This window comes from Falco biarmicus, chromosome 10 (genome assembly GCF_023638135.1).
Source record: "Falco biarmicus isolate bFalBia1 chromosome 10, bFalBia1.pri, whole genome shotgun sequence".
Classification (NCBI taxonomy): domain Eukaryota; kingdom Metazoa; phylum Chordata; class Aves; order Falconiformes; family Falconidae; genus Falco; species Falco biarmicus.
Window position 1 is genome coordinate 16,490,779 of NC_079297.1, and position 20,585 is coordinate 16,511,363.

A 20,585-nucleotide genomic window follows, 5' to 3' on the forward strand; every position below is an offset into this window, starting at 1 on the left:
AGTTATATTATATTGCCAAGACATGAACAGCTCTCATAACAGAGTAAGCAGAGTTCACAGATAAGCACACAGTAAATACACAGGCAGCGGAGCTGGTGCTATTTCATCCATGTAGCAACAACTCCCTATGTAACCATTCTGGGAAGAGGCACCTTACCAGCAGCCCTACGACAAACACTGGCTCAAGGGACTAGGCTCTACAGTGAGCTAAAGCTGTACCTGAACAAAAGCTGCACTAGATCCTCCACCACAGTGTTGGCAGTGTGAGGAGAAAGGAGGTAGGGAGGAAAGGAAGGGGAGGGATAACACTCACCCTGTGTACAAAACACAGAAAGAAGCGAGAGGCTGGGCAACAGCCACTTACCCAGCGTGTTGTGGACACCATCAGCTTCCTCTTTCACACTTTCATCCAGGCGCTCTAAATTCTGGACCAACAAGGCCACAACCTGGCCCTCCACCTAAATCACCAGGGTCATGGGAAAGATAAAAAGACAAGAAAGACGACTGAAAAAAGGAAGATGAAGGAGAATGAACAGGGGGCTTAATAAATTATAAAAATCAATAAGCCCTACTGAAACATCCTGCCAGACACAACCAGAACACATTAACAATCTTGCTCTAAAATCTCAGAGGAAGTGAAGGAATCACCAAGTAAATCTGCCACTATGTTTATCCTAATTAATTAAACGACTTTTGTGTTTCAGATTAAACAGAAAAACATCTGGAGGAAAACATGCACCTTGTCACAGTCTTATCTCCTGAACCAGCCTGATTGATTTATAATCTCTCAGAATTCTGAAGTGCAAGGCACCGCAAACCACCACAGATGGGTTAGCTGTCAGCTCTGCAAGCAGCTCCACTTTCAACTGTTTACTGCCTACATTTCTGTTGTATCTTCCGTACAAAAAGCTGAAGGAACAATGCTCACACACAGATTTAAATGCAAAAGCTGAATGACCACCATCTGAAGACTCACATTTAAATCCTAGTAAGATGAATGTACCAAGCTGACTTCAGCAAGCTAACAAAACCCAGACAAACCAACAGCAGAAGCAGGAACGCAAATCTGCAGGTGGAGCCTCCTAATCAAAACACTAACACAAAAAGTTTACTTTTAAAGCTGCAGTTGGACAGAGCCCAGCTTGACTTTGGCTAACTTTCCATTGTGGACATGAGCTTGGGAAAGTTAAAAATAACATTTCCAATTCAAACTCTGTTAACTAGCTTTGGGCCCAATGAACACATGGGAAAAATACCATTATCAGCTGCTGTGGAAGGTAGTGCAACAATCTTCACAGATACTATACAACATTATACCTACTACTTTGTGAGGAGAAGGAAAAAAAAGTAATCTAAAAGCAGGTATCTAAGCATTTCTCCTGAGATATGCCTGACCTGTTTCTTTCAAAGAGAACAATAAAACCTCTAAAACTTGGCTATTATCAGTGGGCTGGTGACAAGGAAAACAGAGAAAGAACTTCACTTGATTTACTACCTCTCTACACATTTTATAGAAAACATCTTCTCTAGCAGTTCCTCTCTACCATTTCATTCATCCAGCAATCTTACCATGGAGGCAGAGTAATTAAGAACAGCTCAGAGGCCAGCTGGAGGAACTCGGCTGTGGGCCACTGTCATTAACCTTTGGAAGGTAACATTATAGTGACTGGACAAGAAGGATTGCAGGAGAAAACAGAGCAGCCAAACAAAGCAAACTTGTAATTCCCTATCTTTCCATTTCAACATAATAGTTACAGATCAAGACACAGCCACAGCAATTCACAAATGCAGCAGTTCACTAGCAGAAGACGCACAACAGTAGCACAGACATGTAAATCAAGTTTTGCTGGGCATCGCTTCTCTGGAGAGCTGCTCAGTTCGACATCCTCCTCCTGCAGCCAAGGAGCAGGAGGCATCCAGTGCAAATGCCAGAAAAAGGGGGAAATCCACCATCACTGAGGCCAGCTCAGAAGAGTTAACCAGGCACTTAAGAGCGAGCAATGCATCTTCTACTGCACGTAGATAATGTTCTGGTGGTGTTTGATCTCTGCACCAAAAAGGATCATTATCTCTCAACCCTCCTCCACCCAAAAAATGTGTTATCTCTGTTAAATGAAAACTTTCATGCTTTTACTTCTTGTTAAGAAAAATGCATATTCTCACTGAAACAAGATGTCCCAGTTCGAGCACAGATTTTTGGGTCTGAAACAAGAGTGAGTTACTGGGTAGAAGACTACCTGTCTCTTGCACAAGAGGTTAGACTGAAATACCACAATGGCCCTGCTGTCTGTCAGATAACAATCTGAGCCCTTTTTGTAAGCAGAAAAAGAAAAAAACAAATGAAGCTCCTGTTTTCAGTAGGACACTGTCCAAGTCACAAACATTACTTCATACAAAGAAATCCTCCCAGCCTACACAAATTTTGCAATACAAGCGCGTTCCTTTTCAAAAAAGAAGCAGCCTAACAATGTGCAAGAGGAACCTACTCCCCAAACTCTGGCATTCCAACCAAAAACATCCACTGCAGTCCTCAACGCAGCATTCCAGGTACGAGACAGCAGGCTCCTCAACCGGCTAACTTCATCGTGGTGCTGGCAGTAGGGGTAACCACAGCTGTAGAGCACGTGGCACTTCAGGGTATTCACTGCTGTGCTATATATGGCAGATGTTCAGGCACTGAAAAAAATCTGGAGTTCACTACTTACTAGAGCATCTATGAGGACTTCAGCTCCTTCTTCACTCTCATGGAGAGTATCTATATCGGTCAGTTCTTGAAGCAAGTCTACCACAGCTATGGAAACATGTGCTAGGTGTTAAGGACAACCAACACAGAGGCAGACACATTTAATATCAAAAGTAGATTGCTCTTAGGCCAGCATGCTTGTGACACAATCCAAAACGGCTGGTAGTATGTTACAGCAGCAAGGCACAGGAACACCAGAGCCAAGAGCACACTTCAGCAGACAGTCCTCATAAGCACCAAAATCAGAGAATCCCAACAATTACAACTACAATAAAAACAAATGGGATTGTGTGCTTATTGTATCAAGCAATTTTACTGTTTCTTGATGATACTTATTCTTTTCAAATCAAAATTGCTAGAGTCGGTATAACTAAGCCATCTTGCCTTGTCAAGACTGAATAGAAGCAAAGAGAAATGAATTATAATAATCTGATTTGGGTATTCTGCTCTCAGCGATACCCCTGCTAACCAGATACGGCATGCACCTACCAAGGCCACCGCAGGAAGCAGGAGCGATCACCCCCTTTGGCCTGGCCCAATTAGGACAGCATGCTCCTCTAACCGCACACCTCGCAGGAACAGCATAGCTTCTGCCAGCCCAATTTTCACTCATTAACTCTGGGCTGCATAATACATGGTTCCCCTGACTGCTACACAGCTCTCTTGTATGACAAGACATATTCTACCTCATTAGACCCACTTCTCCATTCTCTCAGACACACTGATCAATCTTGCCGGAGTCCCACTGGGGTAGAAGAGGATACGCAATTTTCTGCATGTCCTATATAACAACTTTGTGATGAATCTCTTTAAAATGCACAGGCTAACAATCCAGCCTCCCAGTTCTCCTATTTGTGCATTCATTCAGACACACAGCAGTAGGAAAAGCATTTTAAAATATCTTTTCTTAGCAAGGTTTCAGTCATGACTTATCTAGTCTCAGGGAAGACTGTAACAGAGCTGCCTGTCCTGGTCCCAAGCTAACCTATGTCTAGGTGCTGCAGAAGATGCGTATCAGTAAGACTACTACTTTCTTTATACTCTACAGCACTCCTGAATGAAGCCAATGCCATCTGTACATTTTCTTGATAGGTAGATGTCACTTCCAGTTGCAGCTGCCATTAGGAACCAAACGAAGGGTGGTTACTCCTCACTGGGCAGTCACTCGTACTGATATAAAAATATAGACAAAGATGCCAGGGTACAATTTTTTAAAGCAAGCTGGAGCACAACCCAATAAGCGAGTTAAGAGAAAATAACCTGCCTTACGTTTATTCTGCAAAGAATCAACTATTAATTAACAAAAGCTGGAGGAACAGGCCAACAGGAGCCTCGCAAAGTTCAACGAATCCAAAGTCCCGTACCTGGGAGGGAACAAGCCCATGTGCTGGGGATGACTGGAGAGAGCAGCACAACAGCAAAGAATCTGCAAGTTCTGGTGGACAAGTTGAAGGTCGCGCCACTTGAAGGTATGCCACTGCAGCGATGAAGGCTCATCACCAACTGCAATGCATTACAGAGAGCAAAACCAGCAGGCCAAGAAAAAGCATTCTTACCTGCTGCTTGGTGCTTGTGAGGCTTTGTTCAGTTGTGAGCTCTCCCAAGGAAAGAAAGACCTTGACATACTGGACTCAAAAGAGAGTGGAAGACCACCAAGATGCTCAGAGGCTAGCACATGACATATGAGGAAAGACTGAGGGGATGGGGCTTGATCAACCCATGGAAGAGAAGGCTAAGAAAGGAGCTAACTGCCAACTACTGCTACATACTGGGTGATATAAAGACAACTGAGTCAGATCTTTCTGAGAGGGCACAGCAAAGAACTCTAGCAGTCAAAGGGGTTATCTTGCAGGGCATTCCCGTCTAGGGAGCTTCTGTTGAGGCTTCCAGTGGAAGTATCAGCTGTCCTATAGAATTTAGGAGATAGAAAAGCAAAACCTCACTTGAAGCTTTTCTGTCTTTCATTAATAAAATCTTGTCAGTGATCATCTTCCATTCACATGTTTTGTGTAAAACTGCATGAATCATTCCGCAGATTATTTGCTCCCCCTGGACATGCTTTTGTCTCCTTGCGTTAGTCCCTCAAGACACTACACTTAAATCACATCTGAAGAGCCATTTGTTTTGTTCTCTCCTTGAAAAGCTCATTTTTAAAATCTTTTTGTTTGTTTTGACAAAAAGTCATTAGAAAACTCAAGCTCTACCAATTTAGTTTTACGTCTAGATGTATCACTTTAATAGTGTTTCTACTCTGTACATAAGCAGCAGCAGCACAACGAAGAGGCATTACAACAGCCTGTGTCTGCTTCCAATGGATCTGAAAACACTTGAGTAGTTTTGTAACAAGAAATATACTTTTCCCAAAATTGCAATTCACAGACCAAATTTCTACCCGGTAAACTAACTGACAGGCAAGTTGCAAACCAATTAAAAAGAGTTCACAGTAGAAATACTGACAAGTCTTTGACAGCAGCAGTGGCCCTAGGACACAGCTTTTCACGGCTAAAGGACAAAGCAAGCCGTATTCCTGTGCACACCAGCCATGAACCAGCTCTGCTGTCCCAGCCAAAATACCCGTAGCTGATATTTTCCCTGTGAATTAGATATTCAGTATAAGCTTTTAATGCCATGCACACAGCAAACAAAAAGCCTGCAGTGTCTAGCAAAAAAATAAGTAATGAAATTCTGGTAGCTATGAAACTGGTTATGTATGGTAGGTGTTTCCCACTGTACAACAGTAAATTGTTAACAAAAATTTACTCGAGAGTAATTCCCATTACAGGTCACAGATAAGGAAAGCTGTGGTGGTTGCCATTTTGCATGGACCAGCACTCACCACATCAAGGTTCAGCTAAATACAAGTTGCAATACCCACACACATACGCAGTGCTTACTAATATAAACTGGTATGTAATAAAATATTTAGGTTTCATTTTTATCTTCTGATCACTATACCCACTTAGAAAGAATTAATTATGAATTCTTAATACATAGTACTATAAAGAAATGTGCTAAAAAAGAAAACCAAGATCTGTTCATCGGGCCACAACATTTCACACTAATAGTCCTTTTAACACTGCATATTTCAGAGCACCTCAAAAAAGCTGGTATTACCTCCTTCTTTACACATAAAGAAGTAAAGAATAAATTACTTTCCTAAGGCCATGAGTCAATAAAGACAAAAAACGAAAAGCCTGCTGTAGTCCAAGTCTAAGTCCAGTGCCCTTTCCATTGGGCTTCACCACTCCCTCCATTCACTAATGTTTGTCAGGACACAGACACGTGATCTCTCAAATCACGTCGTGCATTTTCCAGCTTAATCTACTGTAGAATGTTTTACAAGCAGTGCAGGCTGAGCTCTGCCTTTAAAGACTGCACAATGGTAAGCCAGGCATAGTTCTGCATCAGCTGATGGCTATGCATCAAGGCACCAAGATATTAAAAAAATGACACTGTTTTTGTTTAAAACTACCAAAGTCTTTAACAGTATAGACAGAAAATTCTCTGAGATGTTCTCAGATCTGCAGAGGAACAAGACACAGATGTACACAGGGATCCAGTTCAGTGACCCAAGAACCAACTGAGCATGGAAATGTCTCTGGGTATTTACATAACCAGACAGGCTACTCACAACCTCAAGCTCTCAGCACACCAAATTAAAGGTATTGACACATGAAGAATATGTTACATTTACAAATTAAGGTGTAGCACTGTGGTGAGCTAGTCCATGGCAAATAGCTGAAAGCATGACCGCTCAGTTCTCAATCAGATTCATTTTTACCGGGGGCTATTCAGACAAAGTCTGCACACAGTTCAAGGCTGTACGCTGCTAAGCCCATACCTTAGCTTTTCCTGTATTGTTCACACTCTCACGCAGCCACTCAAACCTAGATGAAAGGATCATAAAACAAGAAAGGAGAGTAACAGCACTGAAAAAAAAAGAATCAATATTACTTGAACAAAGAAGGCTTTCACTTGGAAAAAAAGAAAAAAAAAAAGATGACATAAATTCAGTGCTGTGCAAAAGAAGAGAAAAACATACATCCTGTTTTTACAGGTTCCTGTGTAAGAGATTACAGAAAACTCTGTAGAAAGCCTCTCGCATGAGAGCTGCTTTAACAACTGAAGGATATCTGTGTTGTCGTGTCCCAGCAACCCAAGGAGGGACTGAACAGCGTTCAGCTCCACCAGCAGGTGATACAGGTCTGGCATCGTTGCAATCACATGCATTTCCTGAATGATGTCATTTAAATCCAGTTCAGACTCCATGAACCTGAGGAAAGACCAAAAAAAATGGTGGGTAAAAAGGCACAAAGTACATCAATTATGTTCAAGGCACAGCACTTTTCAAGGCAGAGACCATCACCTTCAGGAGATACCCTGTAAGACTCATCAACCTACTGCACATGGCCCCAGCATTTCTGATCCTCTGTGGTCACATCATCACTGAGTCCAGAACTACTAGAGACAAGACAGCCTGTGCCTTGTCCTGTCCTATGCCTGCCCCTTGAAGTTTAACGATGCAGTAGGATAAGCCGCCTGCCATTGTTTAATCCCTGCTAGCAACCAAGTACCTGCAGCCGCTCACTCACTCCCCATCCCTCAGCAGGATAGGGAAGAGAATCAGGAAAAACTCCTGGGCTGAGATAAAAACAATTTAATAATTGAAATAAAATATAAAATAATAGTGATACTAACAACTATTGTAATGAAAAGCAGAGAGAGGAAGAGAGGAATAAAATTCAAAAGAATACCCAGTGATGCACAATGCCGTAGCTCACCACCTCCTAATCGATGCCCAGCCAGTCCCTGAGCCGGGATCAACAGTCCCTGGGCACCCCCTCACCCAGTTTATATACTGAGCATGATCTGTGGTATGGACTATCCCTTTGGCAAGTTTGGGTCAGTTGTTCTGGCTGTGTCCCCTCCCAATTTCCCGTGCCCCTGCAGCCCTCCTGCTGACATGGCCCAAGAAACTGAAAAGCCCTTGACTTAGTATAAACACTACCCAGCAACAACCAAGAACACCAGTGTGCTATCAACTTTGCTCTCACATCAAATCCAAAACACAGCACTGCACCGGCTACTAAGAAGAAAATTAACTCTATCTTACCCGAAACCAGGACACCGTCCTACTATATAATTTACATACAGTAAAATAAGCAATTCCAATTCTGTAAATCAGTTCTAAAACTTAAAAAGTTTAAAAAAAATAATCAAGAGGCTGTGGCTACACATGAAACCCTCCTGCATATAAAATAAATTCTCCAGAGCGATGCACCTTCCCTAGCTACCACATATTAGTATGTGGGTTGTATTAGTCTGAATTAAAGCCCATAAAAAGAATTTGGATAAGGGAAAGAACCGCAAATTGGAAAAAAAATAACAGCACTCAAGTGTAGAAAGAAACTCATTTAACATGAATAACAAAACTCCATGAAAGGAGGCAGAGGCTCACTAGACCCACAGGTGTGGAAAGAAACACACACAAAGCCTGGCTTTCAGACCCCCTCCAGCCGTTTCGCTCACCACAGCACCTGACAGCTCCATAATATGAAATTATTTCCTTCCCACACACACCGCTGACTGCATATGCAAGCCCAACACCTTCATACAAAAAGACAGCATGAAATCTTTAATTACCTGTAAAGTGAAACTCAGCAATCCAGGATCTCAATCTTTCAGCCCACCCCCAAAATACCTACCACGGGCCCATCAGTGAGGAAGAGACCACTGCTTGAAAACAGTCCTGAAAAACGAGAGACCCGTGGCATGGCTGGTGACCCTCTGATGCCGGCTGCCAAGGGGACTGATGGGGAGAGCTCAGCAATGCTCACTTTTGAGACCCAAGCCACTTACCTAACTGAAAGCTAGCAAAACTGATGGAATTTCTGCACTTACAAAATAAAAACAACAGCAACTTGAGTTTTAGTACTGAATCTGTACTTCACAATCTATAATATTAACAACAGCAAAAATTTAATAATAGAACCTTTCCCTTCATTGCTAATTATTCTCTTTGTGCTGCTAGCTACATACTGGCCACAACCAGGGTCCTGATAATGCTATTTTTAATTAACAAAGTTAGTTTCAAATACAATTTAGAAGAACTACATGCCAATGACTGCTGTTACATAAGCCTTATGTAACTGAAATGTCTGTATATTCAAGTAATTGATTTAGGGCTGAAACCCAAAATCAGAGGAAAAAAAGGGTAACAGAGAGGGACTAAGCATAACCTTACTTCTCTGGATTGTCAGGAAACTTGATCCGCAGCTCCTGGTTTTTGTAAGATCTCTTCTCAAAGGTGAGAATCATCTTCTTCACTGAACTTTCATCCAAAGGTTCCTCCTAACCAAATCCAAAAGGGCAGAAAACAAAGCTTTGGATGGCTGGAACAATTACACGGCAAAACACAAAAGCATGAGTACAGTGACGTGGGGAGACAGCAGTCGGGGCCAGACCCCTCAGGGACAGAGGGCAGCCCCCAGCAGCCTCACTGCAGAAAGCTGCCAAGACACGCATACACCACTGCTATTCACTGGCTTACTCCAACTCTGACCTGAGCAAGCTCCCCAAGAGCAAAATCTTCTAATTCAGGTTTTTATAAACCAGGGGTTTACCAATGTAAGGTTCTTTGGAAGAGAACCAGAAGAGCTTCCCTATGCTTTCTGAAACCAAGTATCAAGGAAAAGAACCCCAGTTTTGCAATGGCTCATCTTCCTTGAGCTGTTCTTTTTCACCTATTCTTACCTGGCACCATCAGCATGTACTGGGGCTTTTTGCTGCTGACATATTAGAGTAAACCTGCATTAGCAGTTTATGCCCAGGGATAGTTCCCTTTCAGAAGTCCACTGTGCTATTTCTTTTTGTAGGTTACATTTAACTGCCCTGAGTTTATGTTCTTTTGTATTTTCCTCACTTGGGTAAGCTTTCACTTCTATTTTAAAGCCTTTTTCTGAAGAAAAATAAAAAAATCAATATTTTACTCTAGCACTTTCTTTTTATTTTTAAGTTCTTCTAAGGTGTTGCTCAGCTGGCATTATACACTTACTGTTCAGCAGTAACGTAACTTTAGCTACCTCCCTGACACCTACAAACATGATTCTGTTGTTTTCCTTGTTTCAGGATTTTAATGCACATCTTTAAATAAAACATTGATGGTCTAGATTTTCTTGTGTAATCTCTTGCCTCTCCTCTATTCAGCTTTGTTACAATCACTATTAAAAAGAAGTTCTCAAACAAAAAGCAAAAAAAACCCTGAACCCTTCCCACCGTAAACAAAGTATTGTGTTCCATCCCCCTGTTCGGGATTAAATCAAGAGTTGTTTCTGGTGTTGAAGATTCTTTGGTTAGCAACTCTAAGCAACAATCTTATATGAGAGAGAAAATTTATATTTCTTCAGCAAACTCATTTACAATAATTACCAGTCCAAGCTCTCCGTTATTATTGGATTTCCTATGTTCTCAGGCCCAACCTGTCTTAGCACCATCCCACTTATGTCACCATCCCATTCAGGAATCAATACTACAGTGCCCAAAACACATCATTCCTGCAATGGGATTTCAGTCCACAGAGATACTGTCACACATGCTGATGTGGCTTCCCTCTGTTTCACTTGATTCTTTACTTTCTCTAACACAGATCACTGCAATATCTCCAATTAGGATCAGCTTTGTATCTTGTATTTAATTTGCATTCCCTATTACCATGTCTTACAGATTAGCTTCTTTCCATCAGATTTACTGGTACAAATTTTTTGATGGTACTTATATTAACTGCATTTCAAGAAAATAAACAAAGAGATTTTGGTTCTAAACAAACTTGGACTTCCAGCCCTTAAGATGTCTGGACAGGAGAACTCCACTTGACAAAGACAAGGGACTTGTACACTGCAGGAATCCACAAGACTGGCCAGTCAAGAGGACTTTCGGCTGCATCCATTCATCCTATTGAAGCTCAAATGCTACAGAAATCCCGAGTTATCCTTCTCCACTATCAGCAACCACTGTCATGGCAATAGCTCAACATCAAAAAAACGAGGGAGATTTTCAGAGACAAATGCTAGCAATGCTGTATACAAAGGACAATGATACTTTACAAACCTACATGATTTTGCAGTGGTGAATATCACTTGTTTTTTTATCAAACAGGACACAGGCAGCAGGAAGCAAATATCTTCTAGATTTATACCAATCCATGTGTCACATTTATAAAGTGATCTTTTCCCTGGCCCTTGGCAGAAAGGCCAACGCTGCATTGGATTTCTGTCTCCAAGGCTTGAAATCACTTACTCTTGACAGCTGCTACCCCCCTCCTCTGACCCAAGACCTTTCCTGTATAGAAGAATGTTTGTTTATTTGCTGCTGCTGCAGCAGCACAGCTACAAAGACAGAGAGAGTGGGAGAAGCTGCATGGCTGGGAGTACTGATGAGAACAATAGAGTTAGGAAACCGGTTACAATAACAGAAACTATTTCCTAAAGATATATTTTAGCTGGTTTGGGTATTCCCAGCCTAAAGCAGAGGCTAGGCTTGAACGCTTTCTCCTTCCCCCTCCCTTTTGCCCTCCCCCTTTAAAGCTTCAGAGGATATCTTTGAAAAGCCCTGTTTGAAATTAATGAACAAGCTGCAGGGTAGGACAGTAAAACCATAACCTTAAGCTGTATGAGGCATATGAAAATCACCAGTTGGTTTCATCATCTCCATGGTAAGAAATGAAAATCACAGAGAAGTGATTTAGTGTTTGCTTATTTCCCACTGCCTCCCCTTTCCCACAGGACACCAGTGATTTACCTCCTCTTCTTCCTCTTCTCCATCCCTCTCAATTATCTGAAGGAGTTTCTTCTTCTCATCATCAGTTTCTTCCAGTGCAACAGACTCCTCTTCCCTGTGACGACTGTGCTCTCGTGCACTAGCTTGTTTCCGACGTGCTTTGATTTCTTCTTCCTCTTCATCACGGGGTCTTTTTGTCCCTCTGTTAGGCTAAAGTCAGAAAAATAAGGTGAATGAATACAAGTCTTTTGTGACCCTTGCAAACCAGAATACCAATATTACAAGACATACTGAGGAAATTCTTACAAGTTGTTTAAAATACGTGCTTACACAACGCTTAACAGCTCCAAAAACACTTAACAATTCCGAAAACTGGAAAGGAAATTAATTTAGTGAAGTGGAACATCACATGAGTAGATGAATGTTTCTGCCAAGAGCTATGTCAACATCCTACCTTGTTTGATCTATGAACACTGTTCATGGGAAAATATCTTCATAGGCAGCAAAGACCACTATTTCAAAGACAAGAAGTGGCCAGACTGAACCGCTCAGTGACTGTGCAGCTGACCACCTTAAGGATCTGGACTCAGCTAAGTCAGCTGAGACAAACTCATCTCTTAGACAGAAGACCAATGAGCTCAAGCAGGTAACAGTGAAAAACAATTTTTTACCCACCTCATATATGAGAATATATTGAATTCTTGACTGCACCCTAATTCACCTTGACTTTCCCCATCCTTCTGTCTAAAGTTTGCTGACACTTGCGTGCTGAATCAGAGCCTAATTCAGAGTATGCAGGACAGGAGTATTGTTGCTTGCTGCAATTCTGCAGGGTCTTGGCACCAGATTAAGTGGTGCCCACACCTTTATGGTTTGCTGGGAACAACATATTATTTTATTCCACAATTTCTATTTAATTGTCCCTGTCAAATTACCTTTAATTTTGACAAGAATAAGTCCATTAATTCTAATCCCACGTTTTAATTTAGGCAAAAAGGGATGAAAGCATTTGCAACAGAAGGAAAAACTCTTTCCCTTCATAAACCACAAGGATATTAAATCTGGTCTCTCCATTTTTTGAAGGACAACCAAGCTGGAACAGGAGTACTCCATTCTCTAACTACAGGAAAACAAAGGTTAATTCTTTACTATTTAAAAGGAGCTTGTGTGTTAAGAACAATGAAAACAGTAAGAAAAAATATTTTTATTTCCTACCACTGCTCAGAAGTTGCCTGGTAGATGATTTCATAACCCCATTAGGTCTAACATTTGTCCAGTCTATTTCAGAAAACATTACCTGGCAGGAAGACACTGCTCTTCTGCTTTGTGGGATCCTTTGTCTAAAATCATAAAAGTCACACTGTGCTTTCACAAACATAAAGCATGCTTTTTAACTGACATTTAGATTCTTCTTGGGTTCAATTCTAAGAAAGATGCAGAGGGAACAGGTAACAGTGCCATTCTCCTGCCAGGCCCAGCACGAGTGTGGGCATCAAGATGGGAATTTCCAGCTCCCCAGCATGCTGGGAACTCTTGGACCTCAAAGGACAATAAATCTGTCAGGCTCATAAGGCAATCCTGCTGTGATTCCGATTACGATGCACATGCTGCAGACCAACTATGACTGCTTCTCTGCACCACCCAGAGAGCATATATGTATTTTTTTATTTCAGTATAAATGAAAAGCCAGCAAATGAAAGCTCTGCTCTCAAGAAAACTCTGCTTTCAGGATAGAGGTAAAAAAACAAACAAACAAAAAAAAACACTAACCAAAAAAGCCCCCCCCTCAAAGACACTTGAAATGTAAATTATCATGAGAAGCGAACTGGCCAGCAGACTGACCAAGATCACACTGTTTTCAGGGTTATGGTGTTGTCACCACTTTGAGGAAGATGCAGAATCAAGTTTCCCGGACAACATATTAGCACAAATCAAAGCTCTAGATGTTTGCTCCCAGCCAGACCTACTCAAACTCTGTTATCTATCTCCCCTCTGCCTACATCTTCTCTGCCACTTCCATTATGGACGGTACATTCCTGACTTAAACCTCTTCTGAAGTGCTCCCATGCACTTTTAAAGCAATTACTCAGCTCATAATTCAATAGCCGTGAAGCAGAAGCATAGCCAGAGATTCTTTGAAATGAAAAATTTATTTGCTTGGAGGGTTTTGTGGGTTGGGGGATTTTTTGGTGGTGGTGTTTTTTTTTAAAGCAGATTCCAAATACTTATCTTCTGGGTACATTAAAGTATAATCTCACATAGATCCATTTGGAAACAAATGTGTCATTGTCAACAACTAATAATTCAAACCTGCCCCAAGCAACCAGCAACCCCATGAAGAAAAAAGGTGCTCTTCTAAATGTCATTATCTGAGGAAAAAACTTCAGTAAATATGTTATTCCTTACTCAGTGCCCTTAATGGCACATAGGTCTCTGTCCTTTGCACGTCCTTCCATTCACTCCTTGAGAATATCCAATTCATTCTAAACCACCTTTGACAGATTAACGTTACACAGATATAGAAATCAGTGACGTAAGAAATCCTGAAATGTACAGCAAAAAGCCCTACAAGATTTGCCTTCTTGGATGTTCCTAATTTAGGGAGTCAGTCTCATTCCTCATTCTCATTTCTAAACATTAAAAAAGGAACAAAACCCTCAATGAGGCTGCAGCTGTAATGAGGGACCAAGGGAGCTGCTGGTTTGTCAGATGCAAAGTAATGTACCATGGAAAGGGACTACATCACCAGAACAAAATCTAAATTAAAACTCCATCATGAAACCAACCCCATTTCCTCCGAGTACACAATCCTTAGCACCAGAATTTACATTCTGTTTCAATCTCAATTATTTTATCCTTTTTTGTATTTATGCATTGTTGGGGGGGAGGAATCTTCTATAATACATAACAGAAATCATTATGATAAATTATGGAAGTGCCCTGCATGCAATTATTAACGCTGCCAACATATTGGCAATAGACAGTAATTGAATTCCCAGGCAAACGCTATTAAGCAGGCATTAAGGTTTTTCCTTTTGTTATTGATGTTATTCAAAACCTTACTAAGGATATTGCAGTTTTCCAACCAGCACTATTAAAACTAAGAAATAAAGGCGTAAGTGAAACACCTGGGTTTCTGCCCATTTCACATGAGATGCACAGTCATGAACAACTGATTTAAGGCAAGCATTAGCTTCTGTTCATTGATTTTCATCTTTGGTTTGCATCTGTATATTCTAAAGGACTGTTACCAACCAACAAGGATTAAGCACGTACATTGTTGCGCTGAGACTGGGGCATATTGCTAAGGAAACACATATATTGTGTCTAAACACATTTAATTAATTTCATAGCTACACACACATCTCCACAAGTTTTGCCTTTCAGGTAGAAAAGAGAAAGTTAATCATTTCATAAATAAAATGTGGGGTTTCTTACTCAGTTGTGCTAAGGTGCATTTGGCAAGAAGATGGAATTCATTAGAAAATGCACAAGAAAAGCATTTTTAAATTGTTTTGTTAGTTAAGCTTAATTTTGTTCCTGTTGAATGCAGTGCATTCACAGTAATTTATTCAGAAGACATTTTCATTTAAATCTACTGCTGATATCACCGCACAAAAAACAACGAATACAAAAGCATTTTTAAAAAGCTGACATTTATAAAATACAGTAAACAAAGGCTGGTGATTGGTAAAGGGAGAATTATCTTTCCATTTCTCTTCTAGTCTTCAGCTATACTTGCTTTGTATGTTAACTGACATATCCTAAGCTGTTACAGCCTGGTGAGAGGCGTCGGGGGGCAGACCTCCTCTACAAACTCACACCGGACACGAGTCCTCATTTGTGCACAGACACGTAATGCGGAGCCTGCCCCTCACTCCTCCAGGCAGCAGGAACATCAGCACCAGCTTTGTGTGTGGGGAAAGCGAGAGAAATGACATCCTGAATCAAGGAACAATGATACCCATGGCCCCTGCCTGGTCTCCCTCAAAGCAGTGACTGCACATTACTATCAGGATTAAGTATCCCGTAGAATCTGATAACGTACTGATTGCTTCCAGCCTTCTCCAAACATCAGGAAGGTTTAGACAAGTCTCAGCAGTAGAGTTTCATATTACTAAGACATCTGCTTTGTAAGTAACCTTGTTACTGTGAAGCTCAGAAATTATTTGTTAATGAAATCTGAAATAAATCTCTGTAAGTGATGCAGCTCCTTTTGCGACCACATCTCAGTCGGCTGCAGTCTGCTCGGATGAGCCACTGCAGAAAGCTACACATTAGCTATCAGTTTAGGACTCCTGAAAGCAAGCCCCAAATCTCCAGAAGTATCTTCACTAACTTCTTAATTTTATTTCCAACATTTGTGATAAACCAGGCTACTATCAATCCTACTTTTCACTGTTTTTTCTTCCTGTAGCACGACACTTCTAGAAGGTGCAGATCAGAGCATTAAAAACTAGAAGAACTGGTATCAGGAAAATCCAGAAATTTCAGCAAGTTCCAAGAGCTCCAAAATCACACGGACTGAGGCAAATGAAAGATGTGCGCTGCACCTACATGGACGCAGATTATTACTTTCAGAGAACAAACCCTGTCCTCTCCAGACTTGCTCATGAGGCTCCAGACCACCCCGAGAAGTACGGCCATCGGGACCCCAGCGGTAAGGCGCAGAGGGCAGGGATCTTCCTTCGCAGACTTTGATGCATGCTCCAGTTTGGTAGCCAAAGATAACACACAGAAAAAGTAAACTAAAGATTAATTTGCAACCCCATCAGCGTGCCAACCCAAGTTCTGCAGCGAGGGGCCCACACTCCCTGGGAGCTGAGCTGAACTCAGCCAGGTGCTGCAGACCAGTGATGCCGGTGGATCAGCTGGTGACAGCTCCTCCTTTTAACCCACAGGCAGGACAAGAGCTACCATGGTAATAAGGCTGTAAGCAGTCAACAACCTGCTCAGCTGAGCTGCTTCCGCCATCAGATTCATCAATTACCTTGCAAATGTACAGTAAATTATCTATACCAGCAGCAGAAGTTATTATGTGCCTCTGGAGAAACACAGAGAACCATCCCACTACAAACTGCACTCAACCCATTCAAACAGTGAGCTCGCCCAGCTCGGTGAAGTCAGACCTTATCCCCTGTTTACTGCTTCTTTTGTTATTTGATTTTACTAATATTTCATTAAAAAATTAGCAGTTTGTAATGATCACTCACAGTGGTGAAATCTGCATTTAATGAGAATTAAAATAATCTCCCTTATTCCCTCCCAAGACAATTGAAAGAGATCTCTGAAAAGAACCAGAGTTGGCTTTGTCCCCTTAATTACCCTCCATAATCAGAGACCAGACACAGAGGATCTGGGCACAGTCTTTCTGGGTAGAACAGCAGCAGTATTTAATCAACAGTTTAGACCATCTGCAACTGTTTTGCAGCAACACATAAAGTTTATGGATTCCTGAGCTCTGTATAAACTGGCAGGTGCTGCTTAATTTCATTTTTTGTTGCAAGAGGTTCCTTTTCCCACTCTGACAGACACTTGATACTGAACTGGTGGCACACAGCCCAAAATCTTCCATGACAAGCCTGGCACTAAGGGAGAACCATCATCTTGATTAAGCAAGGGCAAGATTAGGTATTTAGAGGAGACAAATTCAAAACAATGTAAGAGAAAAGTAATTATTTTGGCCTGTGCTGAGGGAAACTGAGAAGACCAACTCATATGCAGCAAGAGATTAAAAATCAAACAGTTGAGGCGCACACCACCCATCATCCAGCCCACACACCTGACAGCCAGTGCCAGCTTGCAGCAAGGGTGAAGGAGGAGATCCTCAACCAGCCCGCGCCTCAGCCCAGTGCAGGAAAGCTCCCAGACCTGCACTCAAGTTTTCTGCAAGCAGAAAACCAGAGCAGGTGAAGAGCTGCTGTACAAGCCACCCTCCTCTTGGAAGCAGCAGCCAGCTGGGTACAGCAGGCAGCCTGGAGCAACACTCCCTTCGTTCACCTGCCACGCACAAGCCAGCATCCTCCCTGTGGCACAGGCACAACAGAGGTCTGATTATTCTGAATTCTGCTCATTTGGTGGACAAGAACGTACGTTTCTAAAAATGATACAGGAGGGCACCCGCTTCGCCCATCTCTACGAGCCGTAGCGGACGCCTGACCTGCGCTGGATGGAAGGCAGCAAAACCTGTTGTTTCCAACTTTTTTTTCTATCTTTCAGCCAAAAGCATCCTCACAGAAGGGAATCTCATTTTCTCAGAATCAGAGCTATTTACGTGCCTTCTGCTCCTCCATTCCTTTCACATGTCTTCACCATTTTACCTAATTCTGGAGGTCTGAATTCAGTGCCACTGAAATCCAACACACTTACTCTGAAGTGTTATCACTGAACAAGAGCCATCTGTATTCAGGTGAGAAACCAGAAGAGCACAGCATCAGGACAAACCCTTCAGGCACAATTTCAGTAGTTGGTTGAAAGCTGCAGAATGCTTTTTCCCACAGCTAAGAATAATTTCAGCAGCAAGGAATGAAATTAAAATTTATCATACCCAGCAGCTAAGCAGCATTTCTTTACCTCTAGCCCCCGCCAGAATACAGCCCCACGCTGTCACAGGCAACTACTCACATCACCGTACAGAAGGCTCAGCCAACAGAAAGCTGTACAAAATCAAAGTGACCAAAGCAACATGGATGCACACTTTCCTCCAGAGCAGAAGGGAATCCTATGAAGGGAAATGAACTTCACAGTTTCAGAGCAAGAAAAAAAACAACAAACAAAACCCCAAACTAGAACCTGGTTAAAAATTTACAACACACAGCAGCTCAATACAGGTATACCTTTCTGCGCCTTAGGTGTAAATTATATCACAGAACAAGAACAGCATCATTAGCCATAACTGAGGCAGAGAATACCAAAGAATTAAGGAACATGAGAAATTATCATTCTAATTCAATACTGAAAAATAACAGAAACAAAAATGGTAGGCAGAAAAATACAAAAGCAGAGCAGATCTCAAAAGAGCAGGACTACACTATCAGCACTGCACAAACGGATGGAGTAGGAAGGATGTTAGAGACAGTGAGCCACAGAAGAAAACGTCCTAGAGCATCCTAGAGAATCTAGCACAGTTCTCAAAGAAAGACTGTTCTTACAGGCATACTCCAGAGAATTTTGATACCACTGTGAAAGGCTGATGAGAAATTTCTTAGATCCAAAGGTAACTTTCCCTCTTTCCCCGTGCATCTCAAAAGAACACATTCTGAAAGTACAAACATGGACCAAACTCTTTTCAGCTCTGAACATGTGGTGCCCCCACAGAATAACACGTACCAGGATGGCACGTAAGAAGGAGTTCAATAATGAATCCTGTATTCTGAATTAAGAAGTTGATCCACTCACGCTACTCCCACACTCAATTACTTACAAAGTAGATAACGTGTTAGAGTGCTTTTCTTACCCACCTACTCACAGGGAAGCACCAATGCTGTTTGCCCAAGAACTAAAGTAAAAGCCAACACCACCACATGTACAAATCGCAGCAAAAGTACCAAAACATTCTTGCAAATCCATGCTCTTGTTCCCTGACCCACAAGAGAACACACTACATCCCCTCTCATGACAATAAATATATAATTTACCACATCTGCTTACAAATCAACCTCCAAACAACAAATAAGCAACAATCACATGTGGAGAGGAGAAAAATACTCGGAAGATAAAAGAAATTTTTTATAAAATGGAAAACTTTTTCAAAATACTTTGGTAAGAATCAAATTAAATGGGTTTTGTCATAAAACTGGTACAAAAGAAGAACACAAGCCATGACACCAGCACAGTGTCATGTGTCACTTTTCATCAGGAACAGGCGCACAGGCGCCAGGACATGGAACCCTGCCCATCTGCGGGAGGAACGGCATCACCAAAGTCACGTTCCTGGAGATCCCCCGGTAACCGGGTCCCACCGGGGCACCGCTCCTCCGAAGCAGGGGAGAGGCCCCGAAAAGTTGGCTGCACCCTAACCGGCTGCGGTGGGAGCGCACCGAGAGCGGCCAGGCACGCCCTGCGCTGCAGCCGGCCCAGGCCCCGCCGCCCCCGGAGCTGCCGTGCCTCGGGGCTACGGGCCGGGACCGCGGCCTCGGCCACCCTCAGCACGGGCCGGCCCGAGCTGCGCCCGACCCTCCCCAGCGGGGCGGCAGAAAGGGCCGGGGCGGGCCCGGGGCCGTTCCCCGCGCACCGAACACTCCCACCGGCGCGGGCGGCCGGGCCAGGCCCCGCGGGAGCAGCCGGGCCCCGTCACCCTGACGGGCCCCGCCGCCGCTCACCTGGTAGCTTAGCAGCTCCCCCACATCCATGGCACCGACCGGGCCCCGCCACCGGGAAACTGTCGCCAAGCTCCGGGGCCGCGCGACGCCGTGCCGTAAGGCAGGGAGCGCAGGCGAGCCGGGGGGCCGCCACTCTGCCGGAAAGCAAGGCGGGAGGGCCGCTGCCGCAAAGCGAGCGACGGGAGGCGCCGCACTGCCGCAAAGTAGCGCCGGGAGGCTGGCGGGTGACTGAGGGCAGGCGGCCCTGCTGCGGCCTGGGTGCTGGGTGGGCGTCAGCCGCGTCCCACGGGCCGGGCCGGGCCGGGCCCGGCGGCCACCCCAGAGCCCACGGCTGCGGCAGCGGCTCCGGGGGCCGCACACTGCGCTGCCGCTGGCCCGGCCACCGCGGCCCGGGGCCGCCCCCGAGACCCCCCGCCCGCCGGCTGGGCTCGGCCTGGTGCTGCGGCCTGCTCGGGGGAGCGGCAGGGCCGCGGGGCCGAGCGATACCGAGGGAGGCGGGGGGCTGGCGGGGGGGTGGCGCCGGCTGCGGAACGGGGAGAGGTTAGGGCCCCTCCCGGCTGACGCGGGGCGGCCGTGCCCCTGGGGGTGCGGGGGGAGCCTGGGGCCCGGCTGCCGCGGTGCCGCCGGCTGGATGCTGCGTAGCACCCGAGGCCGGGGAGCACAGCACCGCAGCACGGCCCCCGGGAACCGACCCTCCCTGCTGCAAAGCGGTGGCACCGAAAATCGGTGGTTTCTTTTGACACTTT

The 20,585-nt window shown here is 43.8% G+C and overlaps 1 protein-coding gene and 1 long non-coding RNA gene across 2 annotated transcripts in view; both read right to left on the reverse strand.

Moving 5' to 3' along the window:
- Positions 1-19,997, reverse strand: part of CTNNBL1 (catenin beta like 1) — a 55,653-nt gene extending 35,656 nt beyond the window's left edge. The window contains exons 1-6 of the mRNA XM_056353801.1: positions 19,840-19,997; positions 11,540-11,728; positions 8,988-9,094; positions 6,875-7,016; positions 2,706-2,801; positions 365-458 (exon numbers count right to left, since the gene is read on the reverse strand). Of these exons, the coding sequence (XP_056209776.1) occupies positions 365-458; positions 2,706-2,801; positions 6,875-7,016; positions 8,988-9,094; positions 11,540-11,728; positions 19,840-19,869 (658 nt within the window). The 5' untranslated portion in view covers positions 19,870-19,997. The remainder of the gene's footprint in view (positions 1-364; positions 459-2,705; positions 2,802-6,874; positions 7,017-8,987; positions 9,095-11,539; positions 11,729-19,839) is intronic.
- On the reverse strand, positions 3,824-6,868 carry LOC130155898 (uncharacterized). The gene is made up of 2 exons (XR_008824248.1): positions 4,300-6,868; positions 3,824-4,220 (listed from the first exon to the last, which is right to left on the reverse strand). It is a non-coding gene; the product is annotated as an uncharacterized LOC130155898 (long non-coding RNA).
- Positions 19,998-20,585: the final 588 nt, after the last annotated feature.